We start from the raw sequence: 21,656 nt of genomic DNA, 5'->3' as shown, positions 1-21,656 counted from the left end.
TGTCTCGATCTCAACTTTCTGACTGTCTGTCTCGATCTCAACTTTCTGACTGTCTGTCTCGATCTCAACTTTCTGACTGTCTGTCTCGATCTCAACTTTCTGACTGTCTGTCTCGATCTCAACTTTCTGACTGTCTGTCTCGATCTCAACTTTCTGACTGTCTGTCTCGATCTCAACTTTCTGACTGTCTGTCTCGATCTCAACTTTCCTGACTGTCTGTCTCGATCTCAACTTTCTGACTGTCTGTCTCGATCTCAACTTTCTGACTGTCTGTCTCGATCTCAACTTTCTGACTGTCTGTCTCGATCTCAACTTTCTGACTGTCTGTCTCGATCTCAACTTTCTGACTGTCTGTCTCCTGATCTCAACTTTCTGACTGTCTGTCTCGATCTCAACTTTCTGTCTGTCTGTCTCGATCTCAACTTTCTGACTGTCTGTCTCGATCTCAACTTTCTGACTGTCTGTCTCGATCTCAACTTTCTGACTGTCTGTCTCGATCTCAACTTTCTGACTGTCTGTCTCGATCTCAACTTTCTGTCCTGTCTGTCTCGTCTCAACTTGTCTGTTTCTGTCTGTCTCGATCTCAACTTTCTGTCTGTCTGTCTCGATCTCAACTTTCTGTCTGTCTGTCTCGATCTCAACTTTCTGTCCTGTCTGTCTCGATCTCAACTTTCTGTCCTGTCTGTCTCGATCTCAACTTTCTGTCTGTCTGTCTCGATCTCAACTTTCTGACTGTCTGTCTCGATCTCAACTTTCTGACTGTCTGTCTCGATCTCAACTTTCTGACTGTCTGTCTCGATCTCAACTTTCTGACTGTCTGTCTCGATCTCAACTTTCTGTCTGTCTCGATCTCAACTTTCTGTCTGTCTCGATCTCAACTTTCTGACTGTCTGTCTCGATCTCAACTTTCTGTCTGTCTGTCTGTCTCGATCTCAACTTTCTGTCTGTCTGTCTGTCTCGATCTCAACTTTCTGTCTGTCTGTCTGTCTCGATCTCAACTTTCTGTCCTGTCTGTCTCGATCTCAACTTTCTGACTGTCTGTCTCGATCTCAACTTTCTGTCCTGTCTGTCTCGATCTCAACTTTCTGACTGTCTGTCTCGATCTCAACTTTCTGACTGTCTGTCTCGATCTCAACTTTCTGACTGTCTGTCTCGATCTCAACTTTCTGTCTGTCTCGATCTCAACTTTCTGTCTGTCTCGATCTCAACTTTCTGACTGTCTGTCTCGATCTCAACTTTCTGTCTGTCTGTCTCGATCTCAACTTTCTGACTGTCTGTCTCGATCTCAACTTTCTGACTGTCTGTCTCGATCTCAACTTTCTGACTGTCTGTCTCGATCTCAACTTTCTGACTGTCTGTCTCGATCTCAACTTTCTGACTGTCTGTCTGTCTCGATCTCAACTTTCTGACTGTCTGTCTCGATCTCAACTTTCTGACTGTCTGTCTCGATCTCAACTTTCTGTCTGTCTGTCTCGATCTCAACTTTCTGACTGTCTGTCTCGATCTCAACTTTCTGACTGTCTGTCTCGATCTCAACTTTCTGTCTGTCTGTCTCGATCTCAACTTTCTGACTGTCTGTCTCGATCTCAACTTTCTGACTGTCTGTCTCGATCTCAACTTTCTGACTGTCTGTCTCGATCTCAACTTTCTGTCTGTCTGTCTCGATCTCAACTTTCTGACTGTCTGTCTCGATCTCAACTTTCTGTCTGTCTGTCTCGATCTCAACTTTCTGACTGTCTGTCTCGTCTCAACTTTCTGACTGTCTGTCTCGATCTCAACTTTCTGACTGTCTGTCTCGATCTCAACTTTCTGACTGTCTGTCTCGATCTCAACTTTCTGACTGTCTGTCTCGATCTCAACTTTCTGACTGTCTGTCTCGATCTCAACTTTCTGACTGTCTGTCTCGATCTCAACTTTCTGTCTGTCTGTCTGTCTCGATCTCAACTTTCTGTCTGTCTGTCTGTCTGTCTCGATCTCAACTTTCTGACTGTCTGTCTCGATCTCAACTTTCTGTCTGTCTGTCTGTCTCGATCTCAACTTTCTGTCTGTCTGTCTCGATCTCAACTTTCTGTCTGTCTCGATCTCAACTTTCTGACTGTCTGTCTCGATCTCAACTTTCTGACTGTCTGTCTCGATCTCAACTTTCTGACCTGTCTGTCTCGATCTCAACTTTCTGTCCTGTCTGTCTCGATCTCAACTTTCTGTCCTGTCTGTCTCGATCTCAACTTTCTGTCCTGTCTGTCTCGATCTCAACTTTCTGACTGTCTGTCTCGATCTCAACTTTCTGACTGTCTGTCTCGATCTCAACTTTCTGACTGTCTGTCTCGATCTCAACTTTCTGACTGTCTGTCTCGATCTTAACTTTCTGACTGTCTATTTTTCCCACGTAATACCCTGTCCCTGTTTCTGTGTCTGTCTCCCACGTAATACCCTGTCCCTGTTTCTGTGTCTGTCTCCCACGTAATACCCTGTCCCTGTTTCTGTGTCTGTCTCCCACGTAATACCCTGTCCCTGTTTCTGTGTCTGTCTCCCACGTAATACCCTGTCCCTGTTTCTGTGTCTGTCTCCCACGTAATACCCTGTCCCTGTTTCTGTGTCTGTCTCCCACGTAATACCCTGTCCCTGTTTCTGTGTCTGTCTCCCACGTAATACCCTGTCCCTGTTTCTGTGTCTGTCTCCCACGTAATACCCTGTCCCTGTTTCTGTGTCTGTCTCCCACGTAATACCCTGTTTCTGTGTCTGTCTCCCACGTAATACCCTGTCCCTGTTTCTGTGTCTGTCTCTCACGTAATACCCTGTCCCTGTTTCTGTGTCTGTCTCCCACGTAATACCCTGTCCCTGTTTCTGTGTCTGTCTACCACGTAATACCCTGTCCCTGTTTCTGTGTCTGTCTCCCACGTAATACCCTGTCCCTGTTTCTGTGTCTGTCTCCCACGTAATACCCCCTGTTTCTGTGTCTGTCTCCCACGTAATACCCTGTTTCTGTGTCTGTCTCCCACGTAATACCCTGTTTCTGTGTCTGTCTCCCACGTAATACCCTGTCCCTGTTTCTGTGTCTGTCTCTCACGTAATACCCTGTTTCTGTGTCTGTCTCCCACGTAATACCCTGTCCCTGTTTCTGTGTCTGTCTCCCACGTAATACCCTGTCCCTGTTTCTGTGTCTGTCTCCCACGTAATACCCTGTCCCTGTTTCTGTGTCTGTCTCCCACGTAATACCCTGTCCCTGTTTCTGTGTCTGTCTCCCACGTAATACCCTGTTTCTGTGTCTGTCTCCCACGTAATACCCTGTTTCTGTGTCTGTCTCCCACGTAATACCCTGTTTCTGTGTCTGTCTCCCACGTAATACCCTGTTTCTGTTTCTGTGTCTGTCTCCCACGTAATACCCTGTCCCTGTTTCTGTGTCTGTCTCTCACGTAATACCCTGTTTCTGTGTCTGTCTCCCACGTAATACCCTGTCCCTGTTTCTGTGTCTGTCTCCCACGTAATACCCTGTCCCTGTTTCTGTGTCTGTCTCCCACGTAATACCCTGTCCCTGTTTCTGTGTCTGTCTCCCACGTAATACCCTGTTTCTGTGTCTGTCTCCCACGTAATACCCTGTTTCTGTGTCTGTCTCCCACGTAATACCCTGTCCCTGTTTCTGTGTCTGTCTCCCACGTAATACCCTGTTTCTGTGTCTGTCTCCCACGTAATACCCTGTCCCTGTTTCTGTGTCTGTCTCCCACGTAATACCCTGTTTCTGTGTCTGTCTCCCACGTAATACCCTGTTTCTGTGTCTGTCTCCCACGTAATACCCTGTCCCTGTTTCTGTGTCTGTCTCCCACGTTATACCCTGTTTCTGTGTCTGTCTCCCACGTAATACCCTGTCCCTGTTTCTGTGTCTGTCTCTCACGTAATACCCTGTCCCTGTTTCTGTGTCTGTCTCCCACGTAATACCCTGTCCCTGTTTCTGTGTCTGTCTCTCACGTAATACCCTGTCCCTGTTTCTGTGTCTGTCTCCCACGTAATACCCTGTTTCTGTGTCTGTCTCCCACGTAATACCCTGTTTCTGTGTCTGTCTCCCACGTAATACCCTGTTTCTGTTTCTGTGTCTGTCTCCCACGTAATACCCTGTCCCTGTTTCTGTGTCTGTCTCCCACGTAATACCCTGTCCCTGTTTCTGTGTCTGTCTCCCACGTAATACCCTGTCCCTGTTTCTGTGTCTGTCTCTCACGTAATACCCTGTTTCTGTGTCTGTCTCCCACGTAATACCCTGTCCCTGTTTCTGTGTCTGTCTCCCACGTTATACCCTGTTTCTGTGTGTCTCCCACGTAATACCCTGTCCCTGTTTCTGTGTCTGTCTCCCACGTAATACCCTGTTTCTGTGTCTGTCTCCCACGTAATACCCTGTTTCTGTGTCTGTCTCCCACGTAATACCCTGTCCCTGTTTCTGTGTCTGTCTCCCACGTAATACCCTGTCCCTGTTTCTGTGTCTGTCTCCCACGTAATACCCTGTTTCTGTGTCTGTCTCTCACGTAATACCCTGTCCCTGTTTCTGTGTCTGTCTCCCACGTAATACCCTGTCCCTGTTTCTGTGTCTGTCTCCCACGTAATACCCTGTCCCTGTTTCTGTGTCTGTCTCCCACGTAATACCCTGTTTCTGTGTCTGTCTCTCACGTAATACCCTGTCCCTGTTTCTGTGTCTGTCTCCCACGTTATACCCTGTCCCTGTTTCTGTGTCTGTCTCCCACGTAATACCCTGTCCCTGTTTCTGTGTCTGTCTCCCACGTAATACCCTGTCCCTGTTTCTGTGTCTGTCTCCCACGTAATACCCTGTCCCTGTTTCTGTGTCTGTCTCCCACGTAATACCCTGTCCCTGTTTCTGTGTCTGTCTCCCACGTAATACCCTGTTTCTGTGTCTGTCTCCCACGTAATACCCTGTTTCTGTGTCTGTCTCCCACGTAATACCCTGTTTCTGTGTCTGTCTCCCACGTAATACCCTGTTTCTGTGTCTGTCTCCCACGTAATACCCTGTCCCTGTTTCTGTGTCTGTCTCCCACGTAATACCCTGTCCCTGTTTCTGTCTGTCTCCCACGTAATACCCTGTCCCTGTTTCTGTGTCTGTCTCCCACGTAATTCCCTGTTTCTGTCTCTCTCTTTCTCTCTTTGACTTCTATCTCTCCTCCCCCGCTCTCTTTTCTTTATTTAAAGTTCTTACTCAGCATTGCTCACCCCCAACTTCCCCTGTCCAGTCAGTCAGTCACACCCTGAACCCAGCCTGTTCCTCATTACAAAGAAGCTCTGCCTCACAGCCCCTCTGTTGAACCTGCTCACTTATTCCCTCTTCACTGTTTCACAATTTCATCCCACTGAGTAAAATCTCTGCCAACTATAATCTTATGACTTTTTTTTTGACATTCTGAACATACATGCTGTTTTTAAATCGTATGTTTTTATTGACGTGTCAAGCGGTCTTTTAGCAAGCCGCAATATATTGATATATCGTCGTGCTAAATGTTGATTTTGAAATGGTTGTCTTCAAGAGGTGGAGGCTAAAGCTATGATGAAGGAACGACAGAAAAAGGACAATCATAACCAGAGTGAGTATAAATACTTGGATTTACCATAATTTAATTTAAGAGTATTTTGTAGGTAGGTTTTAACAGTCGGTGACCACCTTGGCGATAACGTTGACATGTTTTTACGGCTGTTCCTAGTTGAGAGACGGAGGAGGTTCAACATTAACGATCGCATCAAGGAACTGGGAGCTCTCATCCCCAAATCGAGTGACCCGTGAGTAGCCCCCCCCCCCCACACTGCTACTGTATATATTTCACCATCTCACTGTTTTCTTTCTCCTCACTGACCCCCCCTGCTACAACATAGGAACAGCGGCATGATTAGATACTATGTTGTAGCAGGGGGGGGGATCAGTGAGGAGAAAGGAACAGCGGCATGATTAGATACGAATAGTAGCGGGGGGGTCAGTGAGGAGAAAGGAACAGCGGCATGATTATATACTATGTTGTAGCAGGGGGGATCAGTGAGGAGAAAGGAACAGCGGCATGATTAGATACTATGTTGTAGCAGGGGTCAGTGAGGAGAAAGGAACAGCGGCATGATTAGATACTATGTTGTAGCAGGGGTCAGTGAGGAGAAGGAACAGCGGCATGATTAGATACTATCTCCTCACTGATCCCCCTGCTACAACATAGTATCTAATCATGCCGCTGTTCCTTTCTCCTCACTGACCCCCTGCTACAACATAGTATCTAATCATGCCGCTGTTCCTATGTTGTAGTATCTAATCAGGGGTCAGTGAGGAGAAAAACAGCGGCATGATTAGATACTATGTTGCTTGGCAGGGGGATCAGTGAGGAGAAAGGAACTAATCATGCGGCATGATTAGATACGAATAGTAGCGGGGGTCAGTGAGGAGAAAGGAACAGCGGCATGATTAGATACTATGTTGTAGCAGGGGGATCAGTGAGGAGAAAGGAACAGCGGCATGATTAGATACTATGTTGTAGCAGGGGGGTATCAGTGAGAGAAAGGAACAGCGGCATGATGTTCCTATGTTGTAGCAGGGGGTCAGTGAGGAGATAGGAACAGCGGCACTGATCCCCCTGCTACAACATGATGTTCCTTTCCCACTGATCCCCCTTAGATCTAGATCCCCCTGCTCCTCACAACATAGTATCTAATCATGCCGCTGTTCCTTTCTCCTCACTGACCCCCCTGCTACTATTAATCATATCTAATCATGCTAATCATGCTGTTCCTTTCTCCTCACTGATCCCCCTGCTACAACATAGTATCTAATCATGCCGCTGTTCCTTTCTCCTCACTGGTCCCCCTGCTACAACATAGTATCTAGTCATGCCGCTGTTCCTTTCTCCTCACTGACCCCCTGCTACAACATAGTATCTAATCATGCCGCCCTTTCTCCTCACTGCTGTTAGTATCTAATCATGCCGCTGTTCTCTCTCACTGACCCCCTGCTACAACATAGTATCTAATCATGCCGCTGTTCCTTTCTCCTCACTGATCCCCCCTGCTACAACATAGTATCTAATCATGCCGCTGTTCCTTTCTCCTCACTGACCCCCCGCTACTATTCGTATCTAATCATGCCGCTGTTCCTTTCTCCTCACTGACCCCCCTGCTACAACATAGTATCTAATCATGCCGCTGTTCCTTTCTCCTCACACTGACCCCCGCTACTATTCGTATCTAATCATGCCGCTGTTCCTTTCTCCTCACTGACCCCCCCGCTACTATTCGTATCTAATCATGCCGCTGTTCCTTTCTCCTCACTGATCCCCCCTGCTACAACATAGTATCTAATCATGCCGCTGTTCCTTTCTCCTCACTGACCCCCTGCTACAACATAGTATCTAATCATGCCGCTGTTCCTTTCTCCTCACTGATCCCCCTGCTACAACATAGTATCTAATCATGCCGCTGTTCCTTTCTCCTCACCGAACCCCCCCCTCTACTATTCGTATCTAATCATGCCGCTGTTCCTTTCTCCTCACTGACCCCCTGCTACTATAGTATCTAATCATGCCGCTGTTCCTTTCTCCTCACTGATCCCCCTGCTACAACATAGTATCTAATCATGCCGCTGTTCCTTTCTCCTCACTGACCCCCCCCGCTACTATTCATAGTATCTAATCATGCCGCTGTTCCTTTCTCCTCACTGATCCCCCCTGCTACAACATAGTATCTAATCATGCCGCTGTTCCTTTCTCCTCACTGATCCCCCTGCTACAACATAGTATCTAATCATGCCGCTGTTCCTTTCTCCTCACTGACCCCCTGCTACAACATAGTATCTAATCATGCCGCTGTTCCTTTCTCCTCACTGACCCCCTGCTACAACATAGTATCTAATCATGCCGCTGTTCCTTTCTCCTCACTGATCCCCCCTGCTACAACATAGTATCTAATCATGCCTCTGTTCCTTTCTCCTCACTGACCCCCCCCGCTACTATTCGTATCTAATCATGCCGCTGTTCCTTTCTCCTCACTGATCCCCCCTGCTACAACATAGTATCTAATCATGCCGCTGTTCCTTTCTCCTCACTGACCCCCCGCTACTATTCGTATCTAATCATGCCGCTGTTCCTTTCTCCTCACTGACCCCCCGCTACTATTCGTATCTAATCATGCCGCTGTTCCTTTCTCCTCACTGATCCCCCTGCTACAACATAGTATCTAATCATGCCGCTGTTCCTTTCTCCTCACTGACCCCCTGCTACAACATAGTATCTAATCATGCCGCTGTTCCTTTCTCCTCACTGATCCCCCCTGCTACAACATAGTATCTAATCATGCCGCTGTTCCTTTCTCCTCACTGACCCCCCTCTACTATTCGTATCTAATCATGCCGCTGTTCCTTTCTCCTCACTGACCCCCCGCTACTATTCGTATCTAATCATGCCGCTGTTCCTTTCTCCTCACTGATCCCCCCTGCTACAACATAGTATCTAATCATGCCGCTGTTCCTTTCTCCTCACCGTATCTAATCCCCTGTTCCTTTCTCCTCACTATTCGTATCTAATCATGCCGCTGTTCCTTTCTCCTCACTGACCCCCCATAGCTAATCATGCCGCTGTTCCTTTCTCTCTCCTATTTAGCTGCTTCGTATCTAATCATGCCGCTGTTCCTTTCTCCTCACTGATCCCCCCTGCTACAACATAGTATCTAATCATGCCGCTGTTCCTTTCTCCTCACTGACCCCTGCTACAACATAGTATCTAATCATGCCGCTGTTCCTTTCTCCTCACTGACCCCCCCCTGCTACAACATAGCTACTATTCGTATTTAATCATGCCGCTGTTCCTTTCTCCTCACTGCCCCCCCGCTACTATTAGTATCTAATCATGCCGCTGTTCCTTTCTCCTCACTGATCCCCCTGCTACAACATAGTATCTAATCATGCCGCTGTTCCTTTCTCCTCACTGACCCCCTGCTACAACATAGTATCTAATCATGCCGCTGTTCCTTTCTCCTCACTGATCCCCCCTGCTACAACATAGTATCTAATCATGCCGCTGTTCCTTTCTCCTCACTGATCCCCCCTGCTACAACATAGTATCTAATCATGCCGCTGTTCCTTTCTCCTCACTGACCCCCCTGCTACAACATAGTATCTAATCATGCCGCTGTTCCTTTCTCCTCACTGACCCCCCCTGCTACAACATAGTATCTAATCATGCCGCTGTTCCTTTCTCCTCACTGATCCCCCTGCTACGGAGACAGGGAGACGCGTTGGAACAAGGGCACCATCCTGAAGGCGTCTGTGGACTACATTAGGAGGCTGCAGAAGGAGCAGCAGAGAGCCAAGGAGGTGGAGACCAGACAGAGGAAACTGGAGCACAGCAACCGCAGCCTACTGCTACGTATACAGGTAATACTGACAGTAACCTACCTATACAGGTAATACTGACAGTAACCTACTGCTACCTATACAGGTAATACTGACAGTAACCTACCTATACAGGTAATACTGACAGTAACCTACCTAACCAGGTAATACTGACAGTAACCTACCTATACAGGTAATACTGACAGTAACCTACCTATACAGGCAATACTGACAGTAACCTACTGCTACCTATACAGGCAATACTGACAGTAACCTACCTATACAGGTAATACTGACAGTAACCTACTGCTACCTATACAGGCAATACTGACAGTAACCTACCTATACAGGCAATACTGACAGTAACCTAATCATGCTGCTACCTATACAGGCAATACTGACAGTAACCTACCTATACAGGCAATACTGACAGTAACCTACTGCTACCTATACAGGCAATACTGACAGTAACCTACTGCTACCTATACAGGCAATACTGACAGTAACCTACTGCTACCTATACAGGCAATACTGACAGTAACCTACCTATACAGGCAATACTGACAGTAACCTACCTATACAGGTAATACTGACAGTAACCTACCTATACAGGTAATACTGACAGTAACCTACCTATACAGGTAATACTGACAGTAACCTACTGCTACCTATACAGGTAATACTGACAGTAACACACCTATACAGGTAATACTGACAGTAACCTACCTATACAGGTAATACTGACAGTAACCTACCTATACAGGTAATACTGACAGTAACCTACCTATACAGGTAATACTGACAGTAACCTACCTATACAGGTAATACTGACAGTAACCTACCTATACAGGTAATACTGACAGTAACCTACCTATACAGGTAATACTGACAGTAACCTGCCTATACAGGTAATACTGTTCCTTTCTCCTCACAGTAACCTACTGCTACCTATACAGGCAATACTGACAGTAACCTACCTATACAGGTAATACTGACAGTAACCTACCTATACAGGTAATACTGACAGTAACCTACCTATACAGGTAATACTGACAGTAACCTACCTATACAGGTAATACTGACAGTAACCTACCTATACAGGTAATACTGACAGTAACCTACTGCTACCTATACAGGTAACACTGACAGTAACCTACTGCTACCTATACAGGTAATACTGACAGTAACCTACCTATACAGGTAATACTGACAGTAACCTACCTATACAGGTAATACTGACAGTAACCTACCTATACAGGTAATACTGACAGTAACCTACCTATACAGGTAATACTGACAGTAACCTACTGCTACCTATACAGGTAATACTGACAGTAACCTACTGCTACCTATACAGGTAATACTGACAGTAACCTACCTATACAGGTAATACTGACAGTAACCTACTGCTACCTATACAGGCAATACTGACAGTAACCTACCTATACAGGTAACACTGACAGTAACCTACTGCTACCTACACAGGTAATACTGACAGTAACCTACTGCTACCTATACAGGTAACACTGACAGTAACCTACTGCTACCTATACAGGTAATACTGACAGTAACCTACCTATACAGGTAATACTGACAGTAACCTACTGCTACCTATACAGGCAATACTGACAGTAACCTACCTATACAGGTAATACTGACAGTAACCTACCTATACAGGTAACACTGACAGTAACCTACTGCTACCTACACAGGTAATACTGACAGTAACCTACTGCTACCTATACAGGTAATACTGACAGTAACCTACTGCTACCTATACAGGTAATACTGACAGTAACCTACCTATACAGGTAATACTGACAGTAACCTACTGCTACCTATACAGGCAATACTGACAGTAACCTACTGCTACCTATACAGGTAATACTGACAGTAACCTACTGCTACCTATACAGGTAATTTTTTATTTTATTTTTATTTCACCTTTATTTAACCAGGTAGGCTAGTTGAGAACAAGTTCTCACAACTCACTAGTTGATTTAACAAGTGTTGAGAATCATTCTGCTCAACTGCGACCTGGCCAAGATAAAGCATAGCAGTGTGAACAGACAACACAGAGTTACACATGGAGTAAACAATTAGCAAGTCAATAACACAGTAGAAAAAAATGGGCAGTCTATATACAATGTGTGCAAAAGGCATGAGGAGGTAGGCGAATAATACAATTTTGCAGATTAACACTGGAGTGATAAATGATCAGATGGGCATGTACAGGTAGAGATATTGGTGTGCAAAAGAGCAGAAAAGTAAATAAATAAAAACAGTATAAAAACAGTATGGGAATGAGGTAGGTGAAAAAGGGTGAGCTATTTACCTATAGACTATGTACAGCTGCAGCGATCGGTTAGCTGCTATAGCTGATGTTTGAAGTTGGAGAGGAGATACAGGTAATACTGACAGTAACCTACCTATACAGGTAATACTGACAGTAACCTACCTATACAGGTAATACTGACAGTAACCTACCTATACAGGTAATACTGACAGTAACCTACCTATACAGGTAATACTGACAGTAACCTAACCATACAGGTAATACTGACAGTAACCTACCTATACAGGTAACACTGACAGTAACCTAACCATACAGGTAATACTGACAGTAACCTACCTATACAGGTAATACTGACAGTATTAGGTTAGGACAGGTTAGGGTTTGGGAGACTGGGAGGGAAGGGTTAGGGTTTGAAAGACTGGGAGGGAGGGTTAGGGTCTGGAGACTGGGAGGGAAGGGTTAGGGTCGGGAGACTGGGGGGGGAGGGTTAGGGTCGGGAGACTAGGGGGGAAGGGTTAGGGTCGGGAGACTGGGGGGAAGGGTTAGGGTCGGGAGACTGGGGGGGAAGGGTTAGGGTCGGGAGACTGGGGGGGAAGGGTTAGAGTCGGGAGACTGGGGGAAGGGTTAGGGTCTGGAGACTGGGGGAAGGGTTAGGGTCTGGAGACTGGGGGATGGGTTAGGGTCTGGAGACTGGGGGGAGGGTTAGGGTCTGGAGACTGGGGGGAAGGGTTAGGGTCTGGAGACTGGGGGGGAAGGGTTAGGGTCTGGAGACTGGGGGGAAGGGTTAGGGTCTGGAGACTGGGGGGGAAGGGTCTGGAGACTGGGGGAAGGGTTAGGGTCTGGAGACTGGGAGGGTTGGGGTCTGGAGACTGGGAGGGAAGGGGGTCTGGGAGACTGGGAGGGAAGGGGTCGGGAGACTGGGAGGGAAGGGGTCGGGAGACTGGGAGGGAAGGGGTCGGGAGACTGGGAGGGAAGGGTTGGGGCTAAGGAGATGAAGACCAGACCAATCCTACTGTTATGAAATCAAGCTAGAAAGATTTTCCTCGTTTTACAAAGTCAATCAGTGTACAGCAAGGAAGTCTGGTAATTAACTCTTTGGAAGGTAAATGGTAAATTGTCTTAGGGAAAAATCAATCAACGCTGGCATCCCCCAGGGCAGTGTTCCAGGGCCTCTACTATTTCTACTGTACTATAATTAAGCAATAAAGTAATAAGGCATGAGACCCTGTGCATTAATAATCATACTTACGGGCTGTTCTTAGGCTTAACGCCAATAGTTTAAGTGTTGACTATTGTTGTCTGTTGTTTCTCTCCACAGGAGCTCGAGATGCAGGCCCGCCTCCATGGCCTCTCCACCCCCGCCTCTTCCTCCCAAGGCAGCTCCTCCTCACACCTAAGCCTATCACAGTCCCTGGACCCCAGCACGGGCGACGCCCTCTCCAGGACCCTCCTCTCCCTGAGTGGTGGCCAAGGCCTCCAGGCCGCCTCCCCCTCCTTCCTGTCTCCACCCCCCTCGGCCTCTCCGGTTGGCCTCATGACAATGGGCAGCCCCTTGGATCTGGACTCTCTGAGCTTCTCTGACCTGGATGACCCGTCGGCCGCAGCCTTCCACGCCTCCCTGCTGCCGGACATGGGTCTGGGGGACATCCTGATGGACGACAGGGGACTGGGGATGTCCTCTGTTGGGGGCAGAGACCCCCTGCTCTCCTCCGTCTCCCCGGGAGTCTCCAAGACCTCTAGTCGCAGGAGCAGCTTCAGCATGGAGGAAGATTTGTGACTGATGTAGACCCTAGACACCCTAGACCCTACACTGTTAGGGAGGAACATAATCAGCATGGAGGAAGACCTGTGACTGGAGCTGAGTCCCAAACCAACTCCTAGACCCTACATCATAGACCCTACACTGTTAGGGATGAACACATTCAGCATGGAGGAAGACCTGTGACTGGAGTTGAGTCCCAAACCAACTCCTAGACCCTACACCCTAGACTAAACCCTTAGACAGTTCATGCAGATCTGAGAGATTTGGAAAATAGTAAACATGGCAAAACATCCCAGTAGAATCATACCAGAGTGTTTATAGCAATCCTCCATCCTTTCAGATTTACAGGAGAGTCTTTTGGGGGGTATTCAGCAGGAGAGGGTTCAGGATTTACTGCTCATTGTCTTCTGGTTCTTCCCAACTGGGATTTCTCTAAGAAAAGAAAAAAACAAACATGGGAAATCTGAAGGGAATTTTTGCAACCCTAATTTTAGTTTATTCTAGAATGTGTAGAAATAATTCCTGGTCCCTGTGGTGATGACGGAATCCTTTCCAAATATTTTATCTCCATGCGTGTTAAATAAACATTTAAAAAATAAACGAAATAGAATAGATATACGGAGTTGAGCTGTTCTATAGCATTAAAAGATCCAACATGAATGGTAGACTACATGTAAAGATACGCGTTACTTAGATACGAAACTATGTTTTTAATTTTATAGTTCTGTGAATAGTAATTATGATGGAGGTAGATATGTATAGGGAGAAGGAGACAGGGATACTGGAGTGATGGAGGTAGATATGTATAGGGGGAAGGAGACAGGGATACTGGAGTGATGGAGGTAGATATGTATAGGGAGAAGGAGACAGGGATACTGGAGTGATGGAGGTAGATATGTATAGGGGGAAGGAGACAGGGATACTGGAGTGATGGAGGTAGATATGTATAGGGAGAAGGTGACAGGGATACTGGAGTGATGGAGGTAGATATGTATAGGGGGAAGGTGACAGGGATACTGGAGTGATGGAGGTAGATATGTATAGGGAGAAGGAGACAGGGATACTGGGGTGATGGAGGTAGATATGTATAGGGGGAAGGAGACAGGGATACTGGGGTGATGGAGGTAGATATGTATAGGGGGAAGGTGATGGATACTGGAGTGATGGAGGTAGATATGTATAGGGGGAAGGTGATGGAGGTAGATATGTATAGGGAGAAGGAGACTTGGCATCAGGATGTATAATAAACAGAGTAGTGGCAGCTTGTATGTGAGTGCGGGTGTGTTGAGTCACTATACATGTATATTATGTGTTGGAGTGACAGTGTGTAGACTAAACAGGGCCCTGTGACATTGTGCATAGAGACTGAAGTAATAGGGTAAACTCAAGCCATGTAGCTATTTAATGTAGCTATTTATCAGTCGTATTGCCTGGGGATAGAAGCTGTTCAAGAGCCTGTTGTTGTCAGACCTGATGCGGAAGAGAAAATAGTCTGTGGCTCTTGGATGTTAGAGGTCTTTGACGACAAACCGTCTGATATAGAGGTCCTGGATGGCAGGGAGCCCCAGTGATGTACTGGGCTGTCCTTGTTTCCTGTCGGTGTGGATGAGGGCGTTCTTGTTCCCCGTCGATGTGGATGAGGGCGTTCTTGTTCCCGTAGATGTGGATGAGGGCGTTCTTGTTTCCCGTCGGTGTGGATGAGGGCGTTCTTGTTTCCTGTCGATGTGGATGAGGGCGTTCTTGTTTCCTGTGGATATGTATGAGGGCGTTCTTGTTTCCTGTAGTCCACGATCAGCTCCTTGGTCTTACTGACATTCAGGGAGAGGTTGTTGTTTTCGGCACCACATTGCCAGGTCTCTGACCTCCCTGTAGGCTGACTCATTGTTGGAGTCGTGCGTGGCCACGCAGTCGTGGGTGAACAGGGAGTACAGGAGGGGACTAAGCACACAGCCCTGTGCCACCCCCCATGTTGAGAGTCAGCATAGCGGAGATGATGTTACCTAAACTCACCACCTGGGATCGGCTCGTCAGGAAGTCCAGGATCAAGTTACAGAGGAAAGTGCTTGGAGGGGACAATGGTGTTGAACGCAGAGCTGTAGTAAATGAACAGGATTCTCTCATAGGGTGCCATTTCTAATGACCTTTTATTTACATGTTGTATAATCCAGTTGAACGTTGTGTGTTGGTATGCTATTAAAGTGTGTCAAGAGTCACTCAGGAAAACTAGGCTGAGCAGCCAGCCGTAGAGTAGACTAAACAGTTACAATACTGTGTTTTGTCGGCACATTGTTCTATAGTCCTCAATAGCAAGAACGTTAAGAGTGGCTCTCAACTTTAATCTACAAGGTTTTATCACTCTGTGTTCCTGCCTCCTCTGTGTTCCTGCCTCCTCTGTGTTCCTGCCTCCTCTGTGTTCCTGCCTCCTCTGTGTTCCTGCCTCCTCTGTGTTCCTGCCTCCTCTGTGTTCCTGCCTCCTCTGTGTTCCTGCCTCCTCTGTGTTCCTGCCTCCTCTGTGTTCCTGCCTCCTCTGTGTTCCTGCCTCCTCTGTGTTCCTGCCTCCTCTGTGTTCCTGCCTCCTCTGTGTTCCAGCCTCCTCTGTGTTCCAGCCTCCTCTGTGTTCCTGCCTCCTCTGTGTTCCTGCCTCCTCTGTGTTCCTGCCTCCTCTGTGTTCCTGCCTCCTCTGTGTTCCAGCCTCCTCTGTGTTCCTGCCTCCTCTGTGTTCCTGCCTCCTCTGTGTTCCAGCCTCCTCTGTGTTCCTGCCTCCTCTGTGTTCCAGCCTCCTCTGTGTTCCTGCCTCCTCTGTGTTCCTGCCTCCTCTGTGTTCCTGCCTCCTCTGTGTTCCTGCCTCCTCTGTGTTCCTGCCTCCTCTGTGTTCCAGCCTCCTCTGTGTTTCTGCCTGGGTCAGTTCAGGAATTCAGGAATAAAATATTTTTAAAAACTCACAGAATACGGTGAGACGTTTAAAAAAATAAAATAAAAGGTATAAAATCTGCAATATGTCACTTTTTGGGCGACCTGACCAAATTCACATAGAAATGTGAGTAATAGATCTGTCACTATCATTGAAAGCAAGTCTAAGACGCGGTAGATCTGTTCTATGTGCACTACTTCTATGCTTCCGATTCTTATGTTTCATTTTTGCATCTTTTACATTCATTCATACTATGACAGATACTTCACATTGTTTTATGTTTGTTTATTTAGCCTGTTTCCAACCTCATATGTGCTGCGTTTTCACCCATAGAGTTAGAGAACTCTTGATAGATAATAACCCGGGATGACACAGATACAGAGATGAGTCATCTATCTAACTCTATGGTTTCACCATGGGTTCAGTGGGGAGTAATATATATATATATATATATATATACATAACCCATGGGCTGGATGGCCACTGACTACTAAGCACACTTTACTCTGTCATTTATTTTCATAGAAAAGCAATATACCTGTATGTGGTTGAGTAGAATTGAGTGACGTCACTTATCATCACAGCCCTGTAAGATACAGTATATGGATAACGGCACTAGGGAATGATGGTGAATAAATGTGTTTTATAACTGCAGTTTCAGGTTCTGCCATATGCATATTAAATCTGTACTGTGTTTACTTTATTTATGTAAATAGAAATGGTATATATAGCATAATGTTCTGGAACAATACATTTATTAACAAATATTTTCTGTGTAGTGTACACATTATATGCCATATATTATGTAAAAACATTGCATATATTTGGCCCTAATTTTTTTTTATTTTTATGAAATATATACTTTTTATCATTTTCTCTTTTAAATATATGTGACTCTGAGGGTGTGTGTATCATGTGTAAATGTTGCTCATTTCAACTGAGGGGATTCTATGTCTGATAGAAAACTGTATTTTAGACTATCTCCTCTGGTAGAGCAATGCAGAAGCCAATAGCCATTCAGCAGTAGTCAGTTCCTGGTCACTTTTACTGTACAGTGATTGGCTAGCAGCTCAATACAGTCTTGCAGCTCTTTTGTGAGGATATGACTGCATGGTTACGTCCCAAATGACACCCATTTATAGTGCCCTTTATCGTGCCCTACTTTTGATCAGAGCCCTATTCCCTATATAGTGCCCTACTTTAGATCAGAGCCCTATGCCACCCTATTCCCTATATAGTGCCCTACTTTTGATCAGAGCCCTATGGCACCCTATTCCCTATATTGTGCCCTACTTTAGACCAGAGCCCTATAGCACCCTATTCCCTATATAGTGCCCTACTTTTGACCAGAGCCCTATTCCCTATATAGTGCCCTACTTTTGACCAGAGCCCTGTGGGGAATTAGCCCAGTCAGTTTTGAGCTAACATTCCTCTCCTTAACACTCCTTGTCATGCCAATTTATTAATTTGGGCACAAAAGAAGTTCTGGATTTCAGGGTTTATGAGGAATTGGGTGTCATTTGAAACGTAGTCCATGTCTTCCCTCTCTACACATCCTACTGGCAAAGACTCAGTAGCAAACTATGGAAGATTTGGCTGAGATATACACTGAGTATACCAAACATTAAGAACACCTTCCGAACATGGCTTTGTACCCCCTTTTGCCCTCAGAACAGCCTCAATTCGTCTGGATTTGGCTGGATGTCCTTTTGGGTGGTGGACCATTCTTGATACACACGGGGACACTGTTGAGTGAAAAACCCAGCAGCTTTGCAGTTCTTGACAAGCTGGTGTGCCTGGCATCTACTACCCCGTTCAAAGGCACTTCAATATTTTGTCTTGCCCATTCACCCTCTCAATAGCAACACATACACAATTAATGTCTCAATTTTCTCAAGGCTTATAAATCCTTCTTTAACCCGTCTCCTCCTCCCCTTTCGTCTACATTTTACAAGTGACATCAATCGGGGATGATAGCTTTCACCTGGATTCACCTGGTCAGTTTGTCATGGAAAGAGCAGGTGTTCTTCATGTTTTGTATACTCAGTGAAAATAAAACTGTCTCGGTTCAATGTCACTCAATCGTGACAAATATAATAGTATAATATAATATATATAATATATAATATAATAATATATAATATAATATATATATATATATATAATATATAATAAGTGTAATCAGTCTTACGCCTGTCAGGTATTTTTTTTGCTTTTCAAAGCAGAACAAAAAATCCAGTGAAAACAGTCTTGTTATAATTTTGTTTTCCAAGTAATTTTATTTAACACATTTCAATGTGTTATATGTGTTTTGGTTGTACTGTAGGTGTACAGCAAATAACCAGACACAGGAAAACTAGTTAAGTGTTTATCAGTTTTTCATGTTTTATCAAAAAACATAAACCCTCCAGCCACTGTTGATGATTTGGTCTTCATCAGAATACACACATCAGATCAGGATACACAAGTCACTCTCTGTAGAAATGGGATCTTGAAAGGGATGTTTACTCCTCGGCAACAACATTGTCATATTGCATCTTTAAGTTTTACATATTGTTTTCTGTCACCTATTTAGAAAACTAAGAAACATTACGTATGATTGTTTCATTTTTAATAATTCATCTTTGTTAAATAAATGATAAACATTTTATAAAAACCCGAAACAACTGTTTTGTGTTTTTCTCCCTTGATGTCGTTACCCTCATTTGATCCCCTCTCCTCTTCATGTACTGCACTACTCTGGTCAAAAGTAATGAACTACAGATGTCGGATCCTAATATGACCCCATTTCGTCGCAGGATGAAAATAATCCTACAGTCTCTCTTTCTTTCTCTCTCTCAGAGGACCTGAGCCCTAGGACCGTGCCCCAGGACTACCTGACATGATGGCTCCTTGCTGTCCCCAGTCCACCTGACTGTGCTGCTGCTCCAGTTTCAACTGTTCTGCCTTATTATTATTCGACCATGCTGGTCATTTATGAACATGTGAACATCTTGGTCATGTTCTGTTATAATCTCTACCCGGCACAGCCAGAAGAGGACTGGCCACCCCACATAGCCCGGTTCCTCTCTAGGTTTCTTCCTAGGTTTTGGCCTTTCTAGGGAATTTTTCCTAGCCACCGTGCTTTTACACCTGCATTGTTTGCTGTTTGGGGTTTTAGGCTGGGTTTCTGTACAGCACTTTGAGATATCAGCTGATGTACGAAGGGCTATATAAATCAATTTGATTTGATTTGGTTGAGGTTAGTGTTCACCAGAGCGTGGAGGTTATTAGTGTTCACCAGAACGTTCAGTTTATTACAGTGTTCACCAGAACATTGAGGTTGTTAGTGTTCACCAGAACGTTGAGGTTATTAGTGTTCACCAGAGCATTGAGGTTATTAGTGTTCACCAGAGCATTGAGGTTATTACAGTGTTCACCAGAACATTGAGGTTATTACAGTGTTCACCAGAACGTTGAGGTTATTAGTGTTCACCAGAACGTTGAGGTTATTAGTGTTCACCAGAGCGTTGAGGTTATTACGTGTTCACCAGAGCGTTGAAGTTATTAGTGTTCACCAGAACATTGAGGTTATTACAGTGTTCACCAGAACATTGAGGTTATTAGTGTTCACCAGAACATTGAGGTTGTTAGTGTTCACCAGAATGTTGAGGTTATTAGTGTTCACCAGAACATTGAGGTTATTAGTGTTCACCAGAACATTGAGGTTATTAGTGTTCACCAGAACATTGAGGTTATTAGTGTTCACCAGAGGTTACGTGTGAGGTTATTAGTGTTCACCAGAGCATTGAGGTTATTGAGTTATTAGTTTCACCAGAGCGTTGAGGTTATTAGTGTTCACCAGAGCGTTGAGGTTATTAGTGTTCACCAGAACATTGAGGTTATTAGTGTTCACCAGAACATTGAGGTTATTAGTGTTCACCAGAACGTTGAGGTTATTAGTGTTCACCAGAACGTTGAGTTCAGTTTATTAGTGTTCACCAGAACATTGAGGTTATTAGTGTTCACCAGAACATTGAGGTTATTAGTGTTCACCAGAACATTGAGGTTATTAGTGTTCACCAGAACATTGAGGTTATTAGTGTTCACCAGAACGTTGAGGTTATTAGTGTTCACCAGAGCGTTCAGTTTATTACAGTGTTCACCAGAACGTTGAGGTTATTAGTGTTCACCAGAACATTGAGGTTATTAGTGTTCACCAGAACATTGAGGTTATTACGGTGTTCACCAGAACATTGAGGTTATTAGTGTTCACCAGAACGTTCAGTTCAGTTTATTACAGTGTTCACCAGAGCGTTGAGGTTATTAGTGTTCACCAGAGCGTTGAGGTTAGTGTTCACCAGAGCGTTGAGGTTATTAGTGTTCACCAGAACATTCAGTTCAGTTTATTACAGTGTTCACCAGAGCGTTGAGGTTATTAGTGTTCACCAGAGCGTTGAGGTTATTAGTGTTCACCAGAACATTCAGTTTAGTTTATTACAGTGTTCACCAGAGCGTTGAGGTTATTAGTGTTCACCAGAACATTCAGTTCAGTTTATTACAGTGTTCACCAGAGCATTGAGGTTATTAGTGTTCACCAGAGCGTTGAGGTTATTAGTGTTCACCAGAGCGTTGAGGTTATTAGTGTTCACCAGAGCGTGGAGGTTATTAGTGTTCACCAGAACGTTCAGTTTATTACAGTGTTCACCAGAACATTGAGGTTGTTAGTGTTCACCAGAACGTTGAGGTTATTAGTGTTCACCAGAGCATTGAGGTTATTAGTGTTCACCAGAGCATTGAGGTTGTTAGTGTTCACCAGAACATTGAGGTTATTAGTGTTCACCAGAACATTGAGGTTGTTAGTGTTCACCAGAACGTTGAGGTTATTAGTGTTCACCAGAGCATTGAGGTTATTAGTGTTCACCAGAGCGTTGAGGTTATTAGTGTTCACCAGAACATTGAGGTTATTAGTGTTCACCAGAACATTGAGGTTATTAGTGTTCAACAGAGCGTTGAGGTTATTAGTGTTCACCAGAACGTTGAGGTTATTAGTGTTCACCAGAGCGTTGAGGTTATTAGTGTTCACCAGAACATTGAGGTTATTAGAGGTTATGTAGTGTTCACCAGAACATTGAGGTTATTAGTGTTCACCAGAACATTGAGGTTATTAGTGTTATTAGTTTCACCAGAGCATTGAGGTTATTAGTGTTCACCAGAACATTGAGGTTATTAGTGTTCACCAGAACATTCAGGTTCATTCAGTTTATTACAGTGTTCACCAGAGCATTGAGGTTATTAGTGTTCACCAGAGCGTTGAGGTTATTACAGTGTTCACCAGAGCATTGAGGTTATTAGTGTT

General features: G+C 45.1%; 1 protein-coding gene and 1 long non-coding RNA gene across 18 annotated transcripts in view; one reads left to right on the top strand and one right to left on the bottom strand.

Annotated features, from left to right (window-relative positions):
* The window catches only part of LOC118380754 (transcription factor E3-like), a 46,298-nt gene extending 29,080 nt beyond the window's left edge, over nucleotides 1-17,218 (top strand). For 2 of the 13 annotated variants that reach the window (XM_052481274.1, XM_052481286.1), the window contains exons 7-11: nucleotides 5,520-5,576; nucleotides 5,694-5,769; nucleotides 9,223-9,391; nucleotides 12,964-14,202; nucleotides 14,250-17,218. In XM_052481274.1, the coding sequence (XP_052337234.1) occupies nucleotides 5,520-5,576; nucleotides 5,694-5,769; nucleotides 9,223-9,391; nucleotides 12,964-13,422 (761 nt within the window). In that variant the 3' untranslated portion in view covers nucleotides 13,423-14,202; nucleotides 14,250-17,218. Of the gene's footprint in view, nucleotides 1-5,519; nucleotides 5,577-5,693; nucleotides 5,770-9,222; nucleotides 9,392-12,963 lie in introns of all 13 variants that reach the window. The other 11 variants (XM_052481282.1, XM_052481278.1, XM_052481280.1 and 8 more) reach the window with 11 other exon arrangements.
* On the bottom strand, nucleotides 9,533-11,190 carry LOC127912352 (uncharacterized). 5 transcript variants are annotated; one of them, XR_008081985.1, is made up of 3 exons: nucleotides 10,891-11,190; nucleotides 9,787-9,924; nucleotides 9,533-9,716 (listed from the first exon to the last, which is right to left on the bottom strand). It is a non-coding gene; the product is annotated as an uncharacterized LOC127912352 (long non-coding RNA). The 5 variants fall into 5 exon arrangements; XR_008081987.1 differs by having other exon boundaries at nucleotides 9,533-9,691; nucleotides 9,791-9,924; XR_008081988.1 differs by having other exon boundaries at nucleotides 9,857-9,924.
* Nucleotides 17,219-21,656: the final 4,438 nt, after the last annotated feature.

This window comes from Oncorhynchus keta, chromosome 27 (genome assembly GCF_023373465.1).
Source record: "Oncorhynchus keta strain PuntledgeMale-10-30-2019 chromosome 27, Oket_V2, whole genome shotgun sequence".
NCBI lineage: Eukaryota > Metazoa > Chordata > Actinopteri > Salmoniformes > Salmonidae > Oncorhynchus > Oncorhynchus keta.
This window is presented reverse-complemented; position numbering and strand designations above follow the sequence as displayed.